General features: G+C 35.1%; 1 protein-coding gene across 6 annotated transcripts in view; it reads left to right on the top strand.

Annotated features, from left to right (window-relative positions):
• The window catches only part of LOC131688806 (muscle calcium channel subunit alpha-1), a 1,302,489-nt gene that overhangs the window by 659,224 nt on the left and 622,592 nt on the right, over positions 1–20,673 (top strand). For all 6 annotated transcript variants that reach the window (XM_058973340.1, XM_058973339.1, XM_058973342.1 and 3 more), the window contains 2 exons: positions 678–903; positions 964–1,174. In XM_058973340.1, the coding sequence (XP_058829323.1) occupies positions 678–903; positions 964–1,174 (437 nt within the window). The remainder of the gene's footprint in view (positions 1–677; positions 904–963; positions 1,175–20,673) is intronic.

The raw sequence follows: 20,673 nt of genomic DNA, 5'->3' as shown, positions 1-20,673 counted from the left end.
AACCTTCGATGTCGCAGTGATACAAGATTATTGGATGCGTGGTACGCAGTTCTTGAACATACCCTTTTATTTTTACGAGCACGACATTCATTTGCAGTCACACATAAATAACGAGCATAATCCATAACAATAAGTCATGAAGTTAACAAATTTGAAAAACGAAACTTTTTGGCGTAATGTAGCGACTTTACGCCACTTTATAGTTCTTTATATCTCATATTCAATCTTGATTTTCTAAAAGTTCTTTTCACTGACTTTTGAGGTACTTCTGTCATATGTAAACATCGGACAGTTTTATATTTGAAGTTGCGAGGTTGTAGTTCTTGAGTGTAATGTACAAAACGATCTATTTTTGGCGTAAAGTAATCCCCGATGACGATAGTTTTTGAATGGCAGTAAACATCGCAAATCGTGTTTTTCCAGAGACGTTCTCCAAAAAGCTTCATCACCAAGTCGCTTGTCGACATTTCTGCATAGAAATATTACAGAATTTTATTGAAATGATACATTATAACGTACAAAAGTGGTGATCAATTTGTTTCACCTAAATTTCTAAAATAAATTCACGAAAATGTGTTTTTTCACGCTGAAACCCTAACCACTCCCTATAGTCTCTTTTATGATTATATCAATAATATGATCTTTGTATTTTGATAACAAAACTTTTATTGTTTCAGAATATACAAACATGTTTTTCGTGGCACTGTTTACTATGGAAATGCTATTGAAAATGTACAGCTTGGGCTTTCAAGGATATTTTGTATCACTCTTCAACCGTTTCGACTGTTTCGTGGTTATAGGTAGTATAGGAGAAATGATATTGACCAGCTCACACATCATGCCGCCATTAGGAGTTTCTGTGCTTCGATGCGTTCGACTTCTGCGAGTGTTCAAAGTTACTAAGTATGTGACGTTGTGTGCCTTCTCATTCACAATTTAAATAATCACTATTTTACTTTTCAGGTACTGGCAGTCGTTGTCAAATCTGGTAGCATCTTTATTGAACTCGATTCAGTCGATTGCATCATTGTTATTGTTACTTTTTCTATTCATTGTGATATTTGCTCTGTTAGGCATGCAAGTCTTTGGTGGAAAGTTCAACTTTAATAGTGCTGTAGATAAACCCCGTTCAAACTTTGACAGCTTCGTTCAGAGTTTATTGACGGTATTTCAGGTGATTATCAGATGAAGTAATTATAAATTTCCGTAAGTTTTCAGAGCTAAGGGCTAAGTATGGCAAAAATAAATGGGTGATGTCTGGGACATAACCGAAGTGTCTTGACTACATTCAGGGTTAATAATTGAAATCTAATAGTTGTCCTCAATATTGTCTATGCTTAAGATTACACTAGTTAACAAAATAAAAATAAAAATCTTCAGTATGTGACATTCATTTTCTATGAAAAATTGTGCTGAATCCGAAAATGATTTCCAAAAAAATTACAGTAGAACAGTTTTCGAGTTAGAGCGAAAAAGTGAATTTTACCTTTAAAGAAAAAAGTACGCTTACTAAAATCCATATATCTTCGTTTATAGTGCACCAACATGAAATATAATTATAATAAATTAAAGGTAAATGCATTTTCTTTCGGTCGTCCGAACATTTTGTTTATATGCTATGAATAGTTCTGACGTTATTTACGAGTTTGGTGAATTTTCTCTTAATACTTCCTTATTTTTTAAAGAAACTTGAGCGTTTGATCAAGATTTTGGGCAACATCTAGCACTTTTAAAAATTATATTGTTAGTGAAGCTTCTAATAATCAATGAAAATAAACCCTTGTTAGTTTAAATAGGAGGAAAATTTTGAAAGCTGTTCAATTTTTTGCAGAATGAGAATTTTTGAGCTTCTCTTAACTTATTGAACCGTCTCAAACCAAAATTTTTATAGGGCTTATTTCATAAAATGTTAGGTATTCTCTGATAGAACTCTGTTGAAAAAATAATATGAAGAATTTGAGAAAATCTGGAGTAATATTCGATTTCGTTTATCGAAATGCTTCAAGTTATCTTATAATAATTTCAGGCGCAGTGAAAGGACAAAGCATCGAATGATTACTCTGCAATACTGCGTGTCATGTGTCATACAGAAAGTAACTCTGTTCGGATACAAAATTCTTCGTGCCAATGAAAACTTTACGAATCCCTGCGTATATGTGATACTACATACCAATACATGCGTCAAGTATTGTAAAACTAATAATTTATTTTCCCTCCTAGAATATCTATATGAGTTCGTATTTTGAAATTATGTATAGTAACGAACACGACTTATTTTAAGTTTAAAACCTCAAACTTTGAACTTCAGAATGATTTGAAGATTGTAAAATAATTTGCAATTACACTTCGATTTCTTACGTAATGTATTCTAGTATATCGAAGCCTATGTGCATTGAATGTAATTTCAAAATACAAACTTCTAGACGTTTTAATAACGTAAAACAAATTGTTAGTAGAACAAATCGAGACTAAAAGGGGGTAAGTCACCATTTGTGAAAATAGTGAGAGCATTTAACATTTTGCGCCGTCATAAGTTTACGATATGTATATCAGGGCATGTTGGAGAATGTAGTTTACACCGAATTTTGCACTTACGCGATTTTTTTCTATTTCGATTATAGAGGTTTTAACCTTAAGGTCAATCGCCTCTTCGGATGAGAAAAATCTGTTATGAAAAATTTCTAACCCTATGTGCGGGGTCGGGACTCGAACCCAGGTGCGCTAAGTACAAGGCAATCGATTTACCGACTACGCTACACCCACCCCCTACACATACGATTCTGTATGACACAAGTAAATACTATGTGTAATTTTAAACACCAATTTTTGTTGACTTATCACTTTGCTGTTTCTGAAATTATTATTACCAGCAGACTTGAATCATTTGGATGAACGAGGTCGAATATTATTCTAGAATTTCACTCTAAATACTTCATTTTTATTAATGTTACAAAGTTCTAACAAAGAGTCTCGCATATATTATGAAACCAGGTCTAGAAATAAAAAATGGGATCGAGACGGTTTAATAAGCTGACCACGAGAAACTCAAAAATTTCCATTCCACAGAAAAATTCAATTTTTACAATTTTCATTCAATTCAAACTGATATTAATGCATTATTTTCATTGGTTTTCTGCAGGCTTTAAGTTCCACTAAAATATGATTTTTAAAATTGTTTTATCTTGTCCAAAATCTCGACCATCATCTTTTTTAAAAATAAGAAGGAATTAAGAAAAAAAGATCAACAAACTCGTAACTAACGTCAGAATTATTAGTCAATATGTTTAGTATGTTTTTATTTCCGCAAGGTTATACTGCATCAATTTTGTTGGCTATTTTCGGCAAATTTAATACTAAGAGAAATGAAAGCAATGGGGGTGGGCGTAGCCTAGTTGCTTGTACGCAGCGCACCTGGGTTCGAGTCCCAACCCCGCACATAGGGTTAGAAATTTTTCATAAGAGATTTTTCTAAGCCGATGAGGCGAATGACCTCAAGGGTAAAACCTCTATAATCGAAATAAATGCTAACGCTGAAATGCTTATGCTAACAGAAGGGGAAAAGAATGATCGCATGGTCGTTCTAGGTGGGGATTTGTGAAGTGTCTTTTGCCGGCGTCGGCGGTAAAACATGATGATGAGTTATGTTCTATCAATGACCATGCGATAGACTTGAGTAAAACGCCCAACTCCTACTTAGCAGAAGGCAAAGGATTCTTCACAATTCCGTTCGATCATGTCCATATGAGCCTGCGTAGTCCTAGTTTTCCGTGCTAAGTTTATAACTGATTTACTCTAGAATACCTATCTGTCAATTTCATCGCTTTCATTTCCTTTAGTCTTAAATTTGCCGAAAATAGCCAACGAAATCGATTCAGTAAAATAAAACGTGCAGTCGACCAGAAGCACATTTATTCACCTTTAATTTAACATAACTATATTTGGTATTCACCTTTAATTTTATTATATTTAACATAATTATATAATACGCTATAACCGAAAATATATGGACTTAACATACTTTTAATTTTAAAGGTACAATTCAAATCTATTCTATTGTAAACTCGAAGACTGTTCTACTGTAAATTTTTTGTTCTTTATTTTTGGATTCAGCACACGATTTTACACTGAAAATGATTGCAAGCTTATTGAGTTCAGAAATGCTTTAAACTAGTGTTATTGATAGTGTAATGTAAAAAAAAATTGATAAAGCAACCGACTCATGAGAAGTTTTCATTACTTGGTTTACTGGGGTTATGTATAGCCAACCGATCGGTAATATAAAAAAATTGTGTTACTGAACTTCCCGTGAAACACTAAATATTTGGATTTGATCATTATAATATAGCGCATCCCACAAATATTTAGTTTTCTTCTGCATTACTGCAAACGTGGATCGATCGAATCTAACATCCGTTTGATTTTGCTGTCGTTATTGAGTCTGCAAATCGCATTCGTTTGTCAAAAATAGCATGCGCAACAAAATATGGGCGACGAAAATTTAGTTTAACTTCTGATTTCACGATTTGATCGCGTATCTAGCCTATCAAAAGTCTAATGAAGCACAAAACTACATACAATTTATATGGGAGACGAATCTTAAGATTACTTTCTACCCAACTCTCTGAACGCACATCCGCGTGCTTGTTATTCTACAAGCAAAAGTCTAATGAAGCACAAAACAGTGGTCGGAAATTGAAAAAAAATTTAAGGGTTGTGTACAAGACACGACCACGATGACATTAAAAATGCAGCCAGTTTTATGAGCAGCAATATTATCCGTGGCCAAATTAAAATCTTAATGCCATCGACTGTTTCAGAACTACACACAGGCATGCTTTTCTTCACTAGAGATAATTGTTGAATTTTTAAATTAAAATTGATAATCTGTAGTTTGACAAATTCAAGTTTTAAAAAAGTTTTATTCAAATCCCCGAAATGTGAACATAAATTAATGATGCTCACAAACAAAACCTTACATCTATCTTTAAATACCTGCTATCAAATTAAATGTTTGCAAGCACGATACAAAAATAACTGGTCATAAATCAAATTATTCGTAAACGAAGAAAGTTTAACATATGCATCTTTATATATTCGGTGGTTTAATTAACATTAACTCTGAAATGTTCTATATGTGGGGTCCATTGATGGAATCCTGAAAAGGACTATTTGTGCGATCCACCAACACGCGTGCTATGGAATGAAAAGTACTAAACTAAGGGCTTTTGGTTTAACAAAAATAACATGCAGAATGGAACAATTAGTCAGCTGCAAAAAAGGTTTGCCAACTTTCCTAGCCGCACGCTACTTACATCAGATAAATATTTCGAAATGAAAAGAAACAACCTTTCCCTTCAACATCTAATATGAAATACTGATAGCTTGAAACGTGACATCGGCTTTTATCATTTTCGCACTGATGATGGAAGGACTTCCTTCATGCAGAATAACGAAAAAATATTTGCGGATTTTTCACATCCTCCAATTTCTATAATATTGCAGACCTTTGGATTTGGTTTGGTTTTCGCCAATTTCAGCATGGCAATATACTTTTAAATAACTGTACATTTTTGTATTGTTTCGGAAGGATAATATTAAACAAATCACTGATTGTTGTAAATTTCAGGTTGTCAATGTACGCGCAAGCAAAACGTAACGAATATAAACGGCGAAATTAGGTTATCGCAGTCATTGTCAGGAATTTTTCAAATTTGTTCATCTTTTTTTGGTTATAGCCCTGAAAAGGGCTTTTAATTTACAAAAATAACATGCGAAATGGAACAATCAGTCAGCCGCAACTACGGTTTGCCGTCTATTCCAGCCGCGCGCCGCTACTTACATCGGATAAATAATTAAAATTGGAAAGAAACAAACAACCTTCCACTTCAGCAGATAATTTGAAATACTGATAGTTTGAAACGTGACATCGGCTTTTATCACTTTCGCATTGTTGATAGAAGGACTGCCTTCATGCAGAATAAAGAAAAAAATATTTGCGGATTCTTTTTAGTACGGCTTTCGCTAGTTAGCAGTGTTGCCACATTCTCCAATTTTCTGAAACATTGCAGAATTTTGAATTATGTTTCCGAAAGATTATATTTAATAAATCACAGGTTTTCACCAATTTCAGCCTGGAAATGTACTTTAAGTAGCTTAAATTTAATTTAAACAAATGGCAGATTGTTGCAAATTTCAGATTGTCGATATACGCGCAAGCTACAAATAACGAATATAAAGTGCGCATTTGGATTATCGCTGTCAATGATTGGAAATATTCCAATTTGTTCTTTATTGTTATATCCTTTAAAAGGACTTTTAATTTAACAATAATAACATGCAGAATGGAACAATTATTCAGCTTTAACTGAGGTTTGCCAACTCTTCCAGCCGCGCGCTATTTACATCCGATCACCTCCAGCGGTAGCAGTGATCAAATGCAGCACTCATCGCAGCGCATTGTCAACATGCATTACTGCTACTGCTGTTCTTTACGGCCCGACGTTCGAAGGGAGAATGAAAATGAAGTCGCTCAAGGAATGACATTCTTTAAATAGTCGAGGATGACGTCATTCATAGGAGCGTAGCGTGCTGGGTGCCGCAATCTGTCGTACGAGTCGCTATAGGCACGATGTTACTTGTCTGGCAAAACAACAACTGATTCGAACAGGCACGCGGCACATTTATTTATTACTTTTCGTGCTCGTTTGAATCTAAGACAAGACGTGACAATCGGCTTCTTATTTCTCATTCGACATTCTTCTTTTCGCAGATTTCCACTCTGCCGAAATCTTCTGAACAGTGTTGCTATTTTTTAAAATGAAAATGTATCTTGAATCCATTATATTAATAAAAGGCAATTTCCATGTCACGGGTGTTTAGTAAGGTTTGATGAAACCATTCTCTGACAAATTTTAGATTACGGTTTGGTTGCTGTCTTATTTTTGTTTAAAATAATTAACGACGTATACGGCAAACATGTGGTAGACACTTGTTCTACTTTGTCGCAAAATTTCTGCTTCATTTATTCATTTTAACTCCTTTAACGATAATAATATTATTTGTCAAAAGTAATTACATTATTTTCCTATAAATATAGCAACACTGCCAAACATCATTTAGCCATCCCTGAAGTAACATTGCGTACGGTGCAAAAAGTCAGAATCAACCAATCAGGAGCTGGAACATTCTGACGTAAAATTGGAACAAAAACGACCCCCTCTATTGTCATGTCTTGTCTTAGGTTTGAATCACTGAGCTGCTCCCTATCGACGGCGCTGCCGGGGATAGTTTGACTGATGTGTGGGAATTTTCACATTTTCGAGATCTGTTCATTTTTGCTTGTTTTTCAATGGCGTGCTATTGAAATACAAAAACACTATAGCAATAAAACATAATTTCAGTTAATTCCGAATTGTTTGGTGATAACCAGACGGAAATCCGTTCATAAATAAAAAAGTTATTAGCGTTCAAAATAGTGACGCAAAAACGTGACATCGTTTGATTTTAGATTTTAGAATGACACCCTGCCCCAGATAGTGCAGTAAGACATTTTCAATGTCAAAAATCTAGATTTCTTACATCTTTCAGGAAATTTTCAGACGATATTATATCGATTGAGAATATTTAGAACCTTCACGATGGTGTCTTTGTAGAACAACTTTATTCAAAAAAATTCGGCATCTGTCAAACTTTGGGATATGAAAGGATGGACTTTTCCCTTTCATTCGAAAGTAAAATTAAAATATTCTGTCGGGGGGTCTAGAACAACCTTTTATTTTAAAGTTTTTTGATTGAAAACTTAAGTTTTTTAATGAAATTCATTCGCATTTTTGCTACTAATTGGTACTATAGATATTCAAAAACTACTAAAATTGAGAATCTGATGAACAATTTTATTGCCTACAACTTCGTAGAATGCTATAAATCGATATAAAATCACCCGAAAAAGTTTTTAACATTTTATCAGTTTTTAGGTGTGCGCGGGGCATATGTATTAAGAAGTCGATTAACAAGGACTTACAAAAAATGTTGGGTTTAAATGAACAGTAAATTCAGATAAATTTCAATGTATACAAAGTCCCATTCTCAGCAGAAAAAATATATTTTCAGATTTCTCTGGGTCTTGGGCGAAAATGACACTTTATGAACAATGAGGTGTGGAAAGGTGTTAACCAAATTTATTCGATAATCTTATACCTTTTCAAGATGTTTATTAATGTAGTAACGGATTTTATCATGCCATTTTCATTTCTTTTCTCGCTCTAGGACAGTGATTCTCAACCTGGGGTCCGCGGTCCCCTAAGGGGCCGTGGAGTCGTCGCTGGGGGTCCGCGAAGAAAAATATATTTTCCGAGTGCAGATTGAAATTTCAAGTCTTGTTTCCTAACAAACTGAAAATAACATCTTGGTAGCATACAAAATCGAAGTTTATGCGCGGGGATCCGCAGCAACCCAGGGTGATTTCTAAGGGGTCCGTGGAACGAAAAAGGTTGAGAACTGCTGCTCTAGGGGATAGCTAAAGTAAACTAGAATGACCCTTCTTCCTAATCCTATCCTCCCTGGTAAAAAACAATTGGTTTAAATTCAAAGCTTTATATTTGAATGAACAGTTCGAGTCATTGTAATAAACGACGGATTTTGGGTTGAGAATCCTGTGTGTCTTTATCAACATTAAAAGAAAGATGATTGAAAAAGATAAAAAGCTCTTCGAGATTTGGATCCATGTTTGTTATCTTTTGAGGTAGATTCATTTCATCAGAATTTATAGATGCAGATTTTTGCTTGCCCTGAAATTTTATTTCCAAATCGAGCACACTTCACATAATCTTAGAAAAAAGAACAAAATGTTTCATAATTTGCTTTAAGAAGAAATTGCGGAGTCATTACTCGTTGTACATGGATCACAACATAAAACGAACAAGAAAATATCAGGCTGGACCATACATTCAGTAAATTCTCAAAGTAATACAAGTCTGTTTATTGAAAATTTCCCTCATAATATGGGATAAGAGCAACGACAACATGTCAACAAGAGAGAGTTGCCAGCTCAGTTCAGAATCTGGAGAAATTAACAGCAACACGTCTGTCGGGTAAAGGTGATACTTTCTATATCTACTTTTATATTGAGATCGTTATCTTCGTACAACAGACATTTATTATTGCGATTCCCAAAAGTTAACAAACTTGAACATAAATCTCATTGAATTATTTTTCTATCCTTCATGAAACTGTCACTCAGGATTCTCAATCGAAATCAAATCAAATGACTGAATATCTAATCGAGTTTAATCAAATATAAAGTTAAAATTTAGGCCAAATATATCCCACAAGATGCTAACGAGCAAAAAGGTTGATTCAAGATTACATCAAGCATACTCCAGAATGAGTGAAGAAGAAAAAAGAAGGAACAAATATATCTGTGACAGAAAAAAGCTGTTTTATTTTGCTGTATTACCCAGCATCTTTCAAAAGAGTCTTAATTTCGTTTAAGTTTTATCTACTCTGCTTAGGGTTCGCAGTACCGACCCTTTTTGGCGAGAACCGGTACTACGGTACTGAAGCCCTCAGTACCGGTAGTACCGGTAAAGTACCGGTACTTGAATATTTTTTAAAAAAATCGAAAAAAGCTTCAAACTGAAATTGAATGCTCAAACTGATGATCTTATTCTCAGATGATTGATTTTTGCTGATCAAAAACATGTTTATTGTTTTTAATTGCTTCGGAATGGCAAGACTCATTTCACAGAAGATATTTGTCGTATAGGGCACCTTCTTTTATTTCGAAATCTAGGCCACTTTGAAATCAATAACTGCTAAGTGGTGCGATTTTCGTCGACTTGAACAGATGGTAAATGTATGAAACCCTATTAACAACAGTAAATCAAAGCGAGAATGGCAGTAAATCCGAGCAGTTTAATCGCATTTCCTCTCTTGCTTTTCTGAAAATTGGTTTCGAACTTTATGTCGTTTGCCTACGATTCTCTAACGCATATCCAGGCTCTTTGCTTTCCTGTAAACTATGGAGTTTTGCTGAATTTTCCAATCACCAATAATTACAAATCGCCCCATTTGAAGCAGTTCACCAAGTCTAAAACTGTTAGCTACTAAATCGCTGTTTGTTCTACTATAGATAAAGGTTTAAGAGCAAACCAAATACAGACATGACTTAGACCACATTCTTATTACGCGCCACCCAGTGAATAATGGAAACCAATCAGAATGTCGCTAATAAAATTTTAACTTCTAGAATTATTATGATGATGGCCCCACCTAGTTCCCACACAAAGGTGTTATCTCAACGATTTATCTAGAAGGCAAATTAATATAATTAAACGTTATCTTGCAGACCGATATTTTGAAACAGATCCCCCTACTGAGTTAACATATTTGTCATAAAAATTGTTTAGTACCGAAAATACCGGTACTGGCTTTTGTTCAGTACCGGTATTACGGTACCAAAAATGGGTCGGTATTCCCGGGATTTTCGGTACCGGTATTACCGGTACCACAACCCTAACTCTGCTCTATATCTCCATGCTCCTAAAATATCATTGGTGCACATGAAACGGTGGAATCTGGAATTCTGTTTTTTACGCTTAAAGGTGGGACTTTGATAGCATTCAGGATCTTCTGAGCACACTGTTAAAATAAGGTAATCCATTTTTTTACAAATAAAAATGTTTTTGGAATAAAGCTTCTTTACCAATAGGCCTCGTGCGAATCTAGAAACTTTGATAAAAATTTAATAGCTTTCTCTGGCGATTTTAGATCGCGATGTAGTTTTCTACAAAGTTGTACACAATGAAATGGACCATCAGATTCTTACTTTTGGTAATATTTGAATGTCTAAAGTACTACCTAGGGGCGATAATGTGAACCAGTTTCACCGAAAAACCTAAAATTTCAAACAAAAAGACTTTAAAATAAAAAGTTGTTCTGGAGCCCCCGACAGAATATTTTAATTTTACTTGGAGAGGAAAGGGGAAAGCCAATTCTGTCACATGCTGAAGTTTTAGCGATGCCGATTTTTTTCGAATAAAATTGTTCTACCAAACACACCGTGAGGGCAACATCAGTGTTTTTGTTAGGGGACTGCGAGCACTGTTCAGGTTATCTTTTGGGTGCTGAGGGGATCATTGTGCGATATGTGGGGCAAGAATTGAATTCAATAGCAATCTATATCTTTCATTTGAGACTAAGATTGAGAAAATGGGTTCGGTCATCTCCGAGTAACCGTGTGCGATTGTTGGTCACGTATATACAAATACACACACATATGCACACATATATTTACCGAACTCGACGAAGTGAGTCGAATAGTAAAAGAGTTTAGCCTTCTGTTAAAGCGTCGATTTTCAGAGTGATTGCATTGCCTCTCTATAGGAGAAGGACAAAAAGGTTCATATGGGAAAGTAACGTGTGATCGGATTCTTTTACCCATAACTCCGGAACAAATACTACGTTCAAATGAAATTAGGTAGCAATCAGTGTCAATACTATACCCTTCGTTTAAGACAAAGATAGCGAGAATCCAGTCAGCAATATATGAGGAACAGGTATGAAACTAATTTTGGGATTTAGCCATTCCCTCGGATTTTTTGGAATTCTCAACGGTTCTCAATGTGGTCAAAGAGTCTTTGATTTGCAGTTAGTGATCAGAATCAATAATTTCAAGCAACTTAGAACCCAATTTGTTTTGACCAAATACTTTAACCCGTAACACAGGAACCAGAACTCAAATAAGTATTAAGATGTTTAATTTATGCCTACGACTACGAGTAGGATGGATTCGTTTTCAATTGGAATATGTTTATAATATTCGCAGAACGAGATACAACTTGGATGGGTGACTTAGTTAGATTTTGCAACGGAAAAATGTACTGAATGATTTCTTAACTTGATAGCTTGATAGCCGATTGTCGGACTGGATGTACATCCGCCGAGTCGGGTCAGACCAATAATAATGAGTCTCGTTTATTATCCAAATTCTCCTTATATACCCTTTTCGGGTTCTAATGCTAGCTGACAATTACAATCTTCCTTGAAGCTAAAAAGAGACACAAAATGAAGCGAGGACCAAACTTGCTTATCCTACAATATTGAATTTATTGATTGTTTTTAGGAAGCGTCGCTGTGCACCGAGGTAAGCGCCGGCTCGGTGAAAAGCGGGAAAAACTGTTGCTATCGTGTGTAACCTGAGATTGCATGCGCACTTATTTATTGCGTTTGGTCGGGAAGCGAGCCAAGCGCTGGGAGGTACAGGTATACCTCGATTTAACATACTCACGATTTGACATACCCTCGATTTAACGTACTTCGATTTAACATAATTTTTACCTCGATTTAACATACAAGTTAAATTTTATCAATTTTTTTTCATTATCCATGTTACTATAGTGAAATGGTAAGAATCATTACTAATTTTATTGTATGATCCGCTTCAGTGAGGGAATATGTGCATCGTTTCTAATGCTCAAAGCAACATAATTTATCTTCGTTTTTAAGCTAGATTATGCTCAAGACCCAAAAATGTTTATTTTGGTACGCACAACTAGGGTTCGTCGCGGTTGCAGTAATTACCGCAACTTTTTTTCATTTGCCAAAATGAGGCGAAACTGACGAAAGAACGAAGCTTCTTTCCATACCACTAGCACTTTGCGAATTCGAAAATGAGACAACGGGCTAGGACAAAGCAAGCATGTAGCAGAGCGTCTTCATTATTCTCTCCGCCCGCTCGTTTTCGCTTTGAGGTTCAGAAAGATATTGGTAACTTCGATATTGAACTTACTGCTGGGGAAACGAAAATACACTAGCAATAATATTTATTTGTCGATGCTCGATTCTGTAGATTTGCGAGCTAATAATGGTATTGTAAAACGGAAGACTCATCGGTGTGCATATTTCTCATTTTAACTATGTTCTAGTTGCATTATTAGATGCACATTGCATTAATTTCATTTAATGAATGAGAATCGCAAATTACTGAGCATGCATCAAAACGAAATTGCAACTTCGGATTGTCATAGGAAAACGAAATTCGCTGCTGCTGCTACTCGTTTTCGAAGAATCGATAGAGGAGGGGACATCGCCTTTATTGTTTTATTTTTTCATGCATTTAGCGACGAAAGAGCCAGGGAAAGGACGAAGATGAATTCTCTGAATTTCGTCGTTCATTGAATAGGTATGAGAATTTTAGGCTCTGATTGAGACCATAGCGGTGATTACGAAACTATTGGGAATTTGTAATAAGATCATGATAGTTTCTCGATGGTGGAGTGGTAAACGCAACCAACTCAAGCTTTGAAGAAAAGAAACTTCGTTGTGGATCGACACCTCCTGCAATTGCAAAGAAAATCAATAGACGATAACGATGAAAGACACAAGTCATCCTTCAATGTACGACTCTTGGTAAGTTCACGGTGTTTATTTATCAGTATTGTTAAACAAACATTGCGAACTTACCAGGAGCCGGTCATGACTTAATGTAGATAGAGGAAGGACATAGAAGCGATGTTAGTCCAACACAAGTTGTGATTTGATTCTGTATATATTACTGCGTAGGGGAGAGAGGGTAACAATGAAACACATTTTTTCTACAATTTAATTTTGATGATAATACATGTTATTTGTGTAATCAAAAGTGATACATAGTGCCACTATGTTGTTAACTAATACATATATTTTTTCCAACTGGTAAAATTCACGGGAAATAACATTTTTTGGATAATAAACAGTTGGTGTTAAAATGTATCAGTGTGCCCCATGGGTAGGAACTATGAAACACGATGTCGTCTATAGTGAAATATTCTACTTATAAATTTTATTCTTTTGTTTTGACGAAGAATGATCCTAACGCTTTGAATTAAAGTTATATTGAGGCGAAAATCGTTTGTTTACGAAAGAATCCACTATATCATCGCGTAACATCGGACTACCATATATGCATATTAGCTGCAATCCTGAAATAAGAGACAATTTCTACAAAATTTGGCCCAATTTACTAATTTTGAACTATATGAGTAGTATTTACTGTGGAAAATCGGAACCCATTGACATTTTGAGACAGACCACAAAAACAAACAAAAATCACTGTTCCCCATACGCCATCGTTTCACAGTTACCCAATGAGTCTATTCATGAAAATTGTGAAATCACACAGAACCATGAGTAGTTACCAAAAAACTTTGTTCGCGGCAAATGTTGAGCATAAAATTTGCTATAAATAGCAATAGACTAAACATTTATTCAATGAATGGTAATTCATAAAGATGGAATAATGTTTATCATTGCAAATTTACTCTGGCTATCACAAAACAAACAAATCTCCATTAAAAGAGATAGAGTTATCAGATCTCTTCCAAAATATAGCAACACGTGTAAAGAATTAGAAATTGTGAAATATGAGGGAATTAGACGATTCCGATCATGCATTGTGATTTTATTGCGAATGTTTCATAGTTCCTGCTGATCCACTGTTACTCTCTCTCCCCTACTCAACAAATGTAGAAGATATAGCGGTTCAAACAAATTGTACTGGCATTTGCGTACGTTTCAAGATGTTTAAAGACTCTTAGGCCCTAGGAGTTATATTATTCACCATAATTAATCTTTATGTTTAAATAGAAATACAAATGATTCATCCAAAAAATGTAAAGAAGTCTACCGCTTTGGCCACCGGAGGGTAGTGTATCAATTTTTAGCTTCAGCCATCAAATGCAACGCGGTCTCTAGAGCGGTGTTGTCAGCAAATTGGCAAACTGATATTTCAGAAAAATAACATCTGTTTACAGATTTTCAGCGAAATATTTTCCGAGTCTCAGCTATCAAATGCCACTTTCACTAAGATTTCACAAAAAAATTGTTGGCTGAGATATCAGCTACTGAGATTTCGGCGAAAGTGCACAAAAGGTGAGATTCTGGATAAAAAATTAAGTGTGTAACAATTATATCAACATTCTATTGAATTCAACCTCCTCGTTGTGTACTTCCCTTATGATGTGTGTCAAACAGATTTTTTAAATAGTTCATTAAATTGTAACGAAAATTCCTTATTTATTCTGACGAGTTGACGTAAATTCTTCGACTTCTAAACTGAGGTATTGTGTTCTTTGTGCACAAAATGTTTTAATCATACTTTTGCTTAAGGTGAAATATAGCGCTGCCATTGTTCGATATCGTTGTTGATCAGAAGTGCGAGATTGCATTCGTGACTAGTCGTTTATTCGTGAACTCAAATAGTTTTTCCTTTTGAATCAAGTTTGTCTGCCATGATACAGGTGAGACGAAATCGAAATACAAATTCCCTAACTTACTAAAACTAGGCATTCTTCACGCACAAAATGGTTTGTTGATGTTAGAAAGGATCTGATGAAAATATTTTACAACAAATACTGTACTGCTATTAACACTATTAATTCCTATAAATCATCCTGAATTCTAAGAAAATTTTAAATAATAACGACAAACTTTTGCAAACAAATATTTGTTAGAATTGGCGTATGTTTGTGAGGGTTAAGATAAATATTTTTTTTGTTTGGAAGAGAAATTTATTTGTTTAGTTTTGAATATATGGGTTCTATGACACTGTTAGGTAGATTCATCCTCGCAAATAATTCTGTTCGAAAACATAAATTTCTTTTATGTTTCGATTTAACATAAAATTCGATTTTACCTACATGTTTTGAACGGAAAATGTAGGTTAAATCGAGGTATACCGAGGCGTATGTAAACTAATTGCATCGAGTACGGGTTTGCGATGACTTATTTACTACATGTTAATATGGTCATAGCCCTGTTTCGGTAGGTAAGTTAGGTTTGGTATTATTTGGTTGCACAAGATAGTAATAAGAATGTGCTGTACTTGATTAATATGTTTATTCGGTTTTTAGTTTCTCTGGTAGCTTCCAAAGAGAGGTGTATACTACACAATGTCTACGATAAAATTAGTGTTACGTTGATTAAAGTCGCCGTAAATATGTAGTTTTAGTTGAGGTTCCATGTTTGACATGTAGATTCTACAGTTTGAAAAAAAAAAAATGTGCAGATGTTTTTTGTGAGCATTTTCAGATGGAAACTACACAGAGGAAACTATTTTCATTTCTTCTGATATTACTGCTTTTGCCCATATATGATCAAATTCTATGTGTTTCGTGGTTTCTATTTCTTTGGAAGGAAAGTTTGGGTTTATGGCTATGAGGACTCCTCCTCCAGATTTTCTCTGACAAATTACAATATTCATTATTTTTGGTTTGCGAAATCGTTGATTATGACGTGAGGCATACGATGGGAGGGCGCTAGGGTCCAGTTCAAATTGGCTGCCCATGTTCGAATATTGCATGAGGTTAGCTATACTTTGGATTAGCGTCTAATTGAATCGCTTGCAAGGAGGATACCATTGATTTGGGTTAAATATTTTCGTTAGATTGCACATTACGTGAACAAGATGGATTTTTTTTATTTAATTCGTTTATTTGATAAGGCAAGTTTGCGATAGCTTAAAGGTGCCAATTTTGTTTTGTTTTACATTTTAAATGACTTAAAGCTAGGGGATCACATATTGATTTTTTTTACGAAACTAAGGAGATTTTATAGCTATCTTATACTATTCACAGGGGAGTAATTTAATTTTCGTAAGATTAGGGGGATCATTTAGTTTTTAAAGCAATGTATATATATATATATATATATATATATATATATATATATATATATATATATATATATATATATATATATATATATATATATATATATATATATATATATATATATATATATATATATATATATATATATATATATATATATATATATATATATATATATATATATATATATATATATATATATATATATATATATATATATATATATATATATATATATATATATATATATATATATATATATATATATATATATATATATATATATATATACATAATATATAAAACCGTTTTTTTTAATTCACAATATTTGAGACAACTTCAACATGATAATTCTAAATACGGGTGAAATGATACGGATCCCTCCCTTACCAGCGCGGCCAAGTGCATTAAATTTATCCCTTTGCGCGACCTCGCTACAGTTAGATTGCGCGTGGAAGGTAATCCCTGATCCCAAAGCAGAAGCATCCGTATTCGGTTATTGTACGGAGCAAGTCGGTCCTCTGTTGGCATTTCTGTTTCAGATACCTAATGTGGCATCTCCAAGTACCTTTCGAGTCGAACCAGACTACTAGATATTTTACTGTGAAGACCTGAGGTATAGTTTGACCCATTAACAGAAGCTGAAATTGTACTGGTTCACGTTTCCTAGAAAATACAACTAGCTCAGTTTGCTCCGTGGAGAATTCGATACACAGCCTAATAGCCCAAGCAGACAAATTGTCCAAGGTATTCTGTAATGGTCCTTGTAGATCGACAGCTTTGAGTCCCGTTATAGGAACCACGCCTTCGTCTGCAAGTTTTCTTAACGTGCAGGAATCGTCAAGATATTCTTCAATGTCGTTGACATAGAAATTGTATAGCAGAGGGCTTAGACATGAGCCCTGGGGAAGGCCCATGTAACTAAATCGTGATGTCGATAAGTCATCGTGCGAGAAATGCATGTGCTTTTCCGACAAGTTTAGTAAAACGTTGTTTAAAGTCGTAATTTTTTTTTCGATATTTTCCGTAAAATTTAATAAATAATGGTATGACATCCTTTTGTATGCATTAGATTCATTATGACATGTCTATTTGAGTATATATTAGTTTGGAACCTCCAATGATATTAAAAACTTCACATTTTTGCTTCCACGTTTATAATATCTGAAATATTCAGGTATAAGTCAAAATAATACTTGTAATTGAAAATCGAACCAAGAATTTCAAAAAATTGGGGCAAAAAAACTTTAAAAAAAATTTTGCTGACTGTTGTATGTAAAAAGTCAAAAAACATGATAAAGTAAGCTTACCCTTTGCATAGGGTTCTGGAGTGCCACGCACCAAACCTTCTTAGCTTTATTGTACATAGTTTAGAGAATTAAAAAAGAGCCTGTTCGTGAATTTTAGTTTGCATCTTTCTTCCTTATACGTAGTTGAGGTTGGTGTAAAAAATGTAAAAATCTTCAATAACTTTGAATCAAATGAGTATTTTTACATATAGTCTTCGACAATATTATGTAGTTTTGATACCTACATATTTGTGTTGAACATAGTTTGTACGAAAAGTCACAATGAAAAAAGTTATATTAAAAAAACTAGATTTAAGGGGGTTGCCATGGAAAACGCCTTATAAATCAATAACCTTTACTCCTATAAGTTCAAGTTCTTCAACAAAATTCTTCACTATAAGCATTCCTAAAACTTTTTCGAAGACACCAACTTTCTATCTCGTCAGTATAAAAGGTTATTTCTTTAGTTCAACCATAGTAAGCCATGCCTAATTTCAATTGTTATCAGATTGTGAGGAATATTCATACGAACAATTCCTTCAAAGACATCCTGTGAATATATTCGATGGTTTGGTTTCTAGTGAATTAAGTTCACGATTTTGGCGTTTCCGACCACTGTGATTTGCCTTTGCGAAAGCCAAATTGTGTATCTGACAGTAAGCCATTTGCTTCAACTCTAGGCGGGATAGGATCATTTTCTCGAACAACCTCCGAATACAGGACAGCATTGCGATCGGTCGATTCGAATTGTGATCGGAGACTGGTTTTCCTGGTTTTTGGATGTCGATGACCTTCACTTGTGTCCAATCGTGTGGGACTATGTTAGCCTCAAGAAACTTATTAAATAAGTTCAACAAGCGTCTCTTGGCAGAGTGTGGCAGATTCTTCAACAAGTTGAATTTAATTCTGTCTGGCCCTGGAGCTTTATTGTTACACGACAAGAGAGCAAGTGCGAATTCTACCATCGAAAAAGGGGTTTCGTTCGCGTTATCGTGAGGGGACGTGGCGCGGTAGATCTCCTGTGCCAGGGCGGAATCCGGACAAACCTTCTTGGAGAAATCGAATATCCAACGGTTTGAATATTCCACGCTCTCGTTGGTACTGTTCCGCAAACGCCGGGCCGTGCCCCAAAGAGTGCTCATCGATGTTTCTCTCGTTAGTCCGTCAACGAATCGGCGCCAGTAACTATGTTTATTGGCTTTCATCAAATTCTTCATTCGCGTTTCTAACGTCGCGTATTGTCGATAGCTAGCAAGTAAACGTCGGCCTTCTCCGCGTACACGTCTAAGCACTCTTTGTCCCACCACGGATTAGGATAACGCTTTTGTATGTTCGAGCCGGGTACTGGCATAGTCTGAGCTTGATTCGCGCTGTCGAGAATCAAGCCAGCCAAAAAGTAGTACTCTTCTTATGGAGTTCTTGGGTAGATTCGATGTTGTCGGATATCGCGGTCGCATAGCTCTTCCAATCGATATTTTGTGTGAGGTCATACGAAATATTGATTGATTCCAATTGTCTTGAGCTGTTGGTGATTGAGACTACGATCGGCAGATTGTCGCTACCATGGGATCAGGGATTACCTTCCACGCGCAATCTAACTGTAGCGAGGTCGCGCAAAGGGATAAATTTAATGCACTTGGCCGCGCTGGTAAGGGAGGGATCCGTATCATTTCACCCGTATTTAGAATTATCATGTTGAAGTTGTCTCAAATATTGTGAATTAAAAAAAACGGTTTTATATATTATGTATATATATATATATATATATATATATATATATATATATATATATATATATATATATATATATATATATATATATATATATATATATATATATATATATATATATATATATATATATATATATATATATATATATATATATATATATATATATATATATATATATATATATATATATATATATATATATATATATATATATATATATATATACATAATATATAAAACCGTTTTTTTTAATTCACAATATTTGAGACAACTTCAACATGATAATTCTAAATACGGGTGAAATGATACGGATCCCTCCCTTACCAGCGCGGCCAAGTGCATTAAATTTATCCCTTTGCGCGACCTCGCTACAGTTAGATTGCGCGTGGAAGGTAATCCCTGATCCCATGGTAGCGACAATCTGCCGATCGTAGTCTCAATCACCAACAGCTCAAGACAATTGGAATCAATCAATATTTCGTATGACCTCACACAAAATATCGATTGGAAGAGCTATGCGACCGCGATATCCGACAACATCGAATCTACCCAAGAACTCCATAAGAAGAGTACTACTTTTTGGCTGGCTTGATTCTCGACAGCGCGAATCAAGCTCAGACTATGCCAGTACCCGGCTCGAACATACAAAAGCGTTATCCTAATCCGTGGTGGGACAAAGAGTGCTTAGACGTGTACGCGGAGAAGGCCGACGTTTACTTGCTAGCTATCGACAATACGCGACGTTAGAAACGCGAATGAAGAATTTGATGAAAGCCAATAAACATAGTTACTGGCGCCGATTCGTTGACGGACTAACGAGAGAAACATCGATGAGCACTCTTTGGGGCACGGCCCGGCGTTTGCGGAACAGTACCAACGAGAGCGTGGAATATTCAAACCGTTGGATATTCGATTTCTCCAAGAAGGTTTGTCCGGATTCCGCCCTGGCACAGGAGATCTACCGCGCCACGTCCCCTCACGATAACGCGAACGAAACCCCTTTT

Source organism: Topomyia yanbarensis, chromosome 3, assembly GCF_030247195.1.
Source record: "Topomyia yanbarensis strain Yona2022 chromosome 3, ASM3024719v1, whole genome shotgun sequence".
Classification (NCBI taxonomy): domain Eukaryota; kingdom Metazoa; phylum Arthropoda; class Insecta; order Diptera; family Culicidae; genus Topomyia; species Topomyia yanbarensis.
Note: the sequence above shows the minus strand (reverse complement) of the source record. Positions and strands in the feature narration are given on the sequence as shown.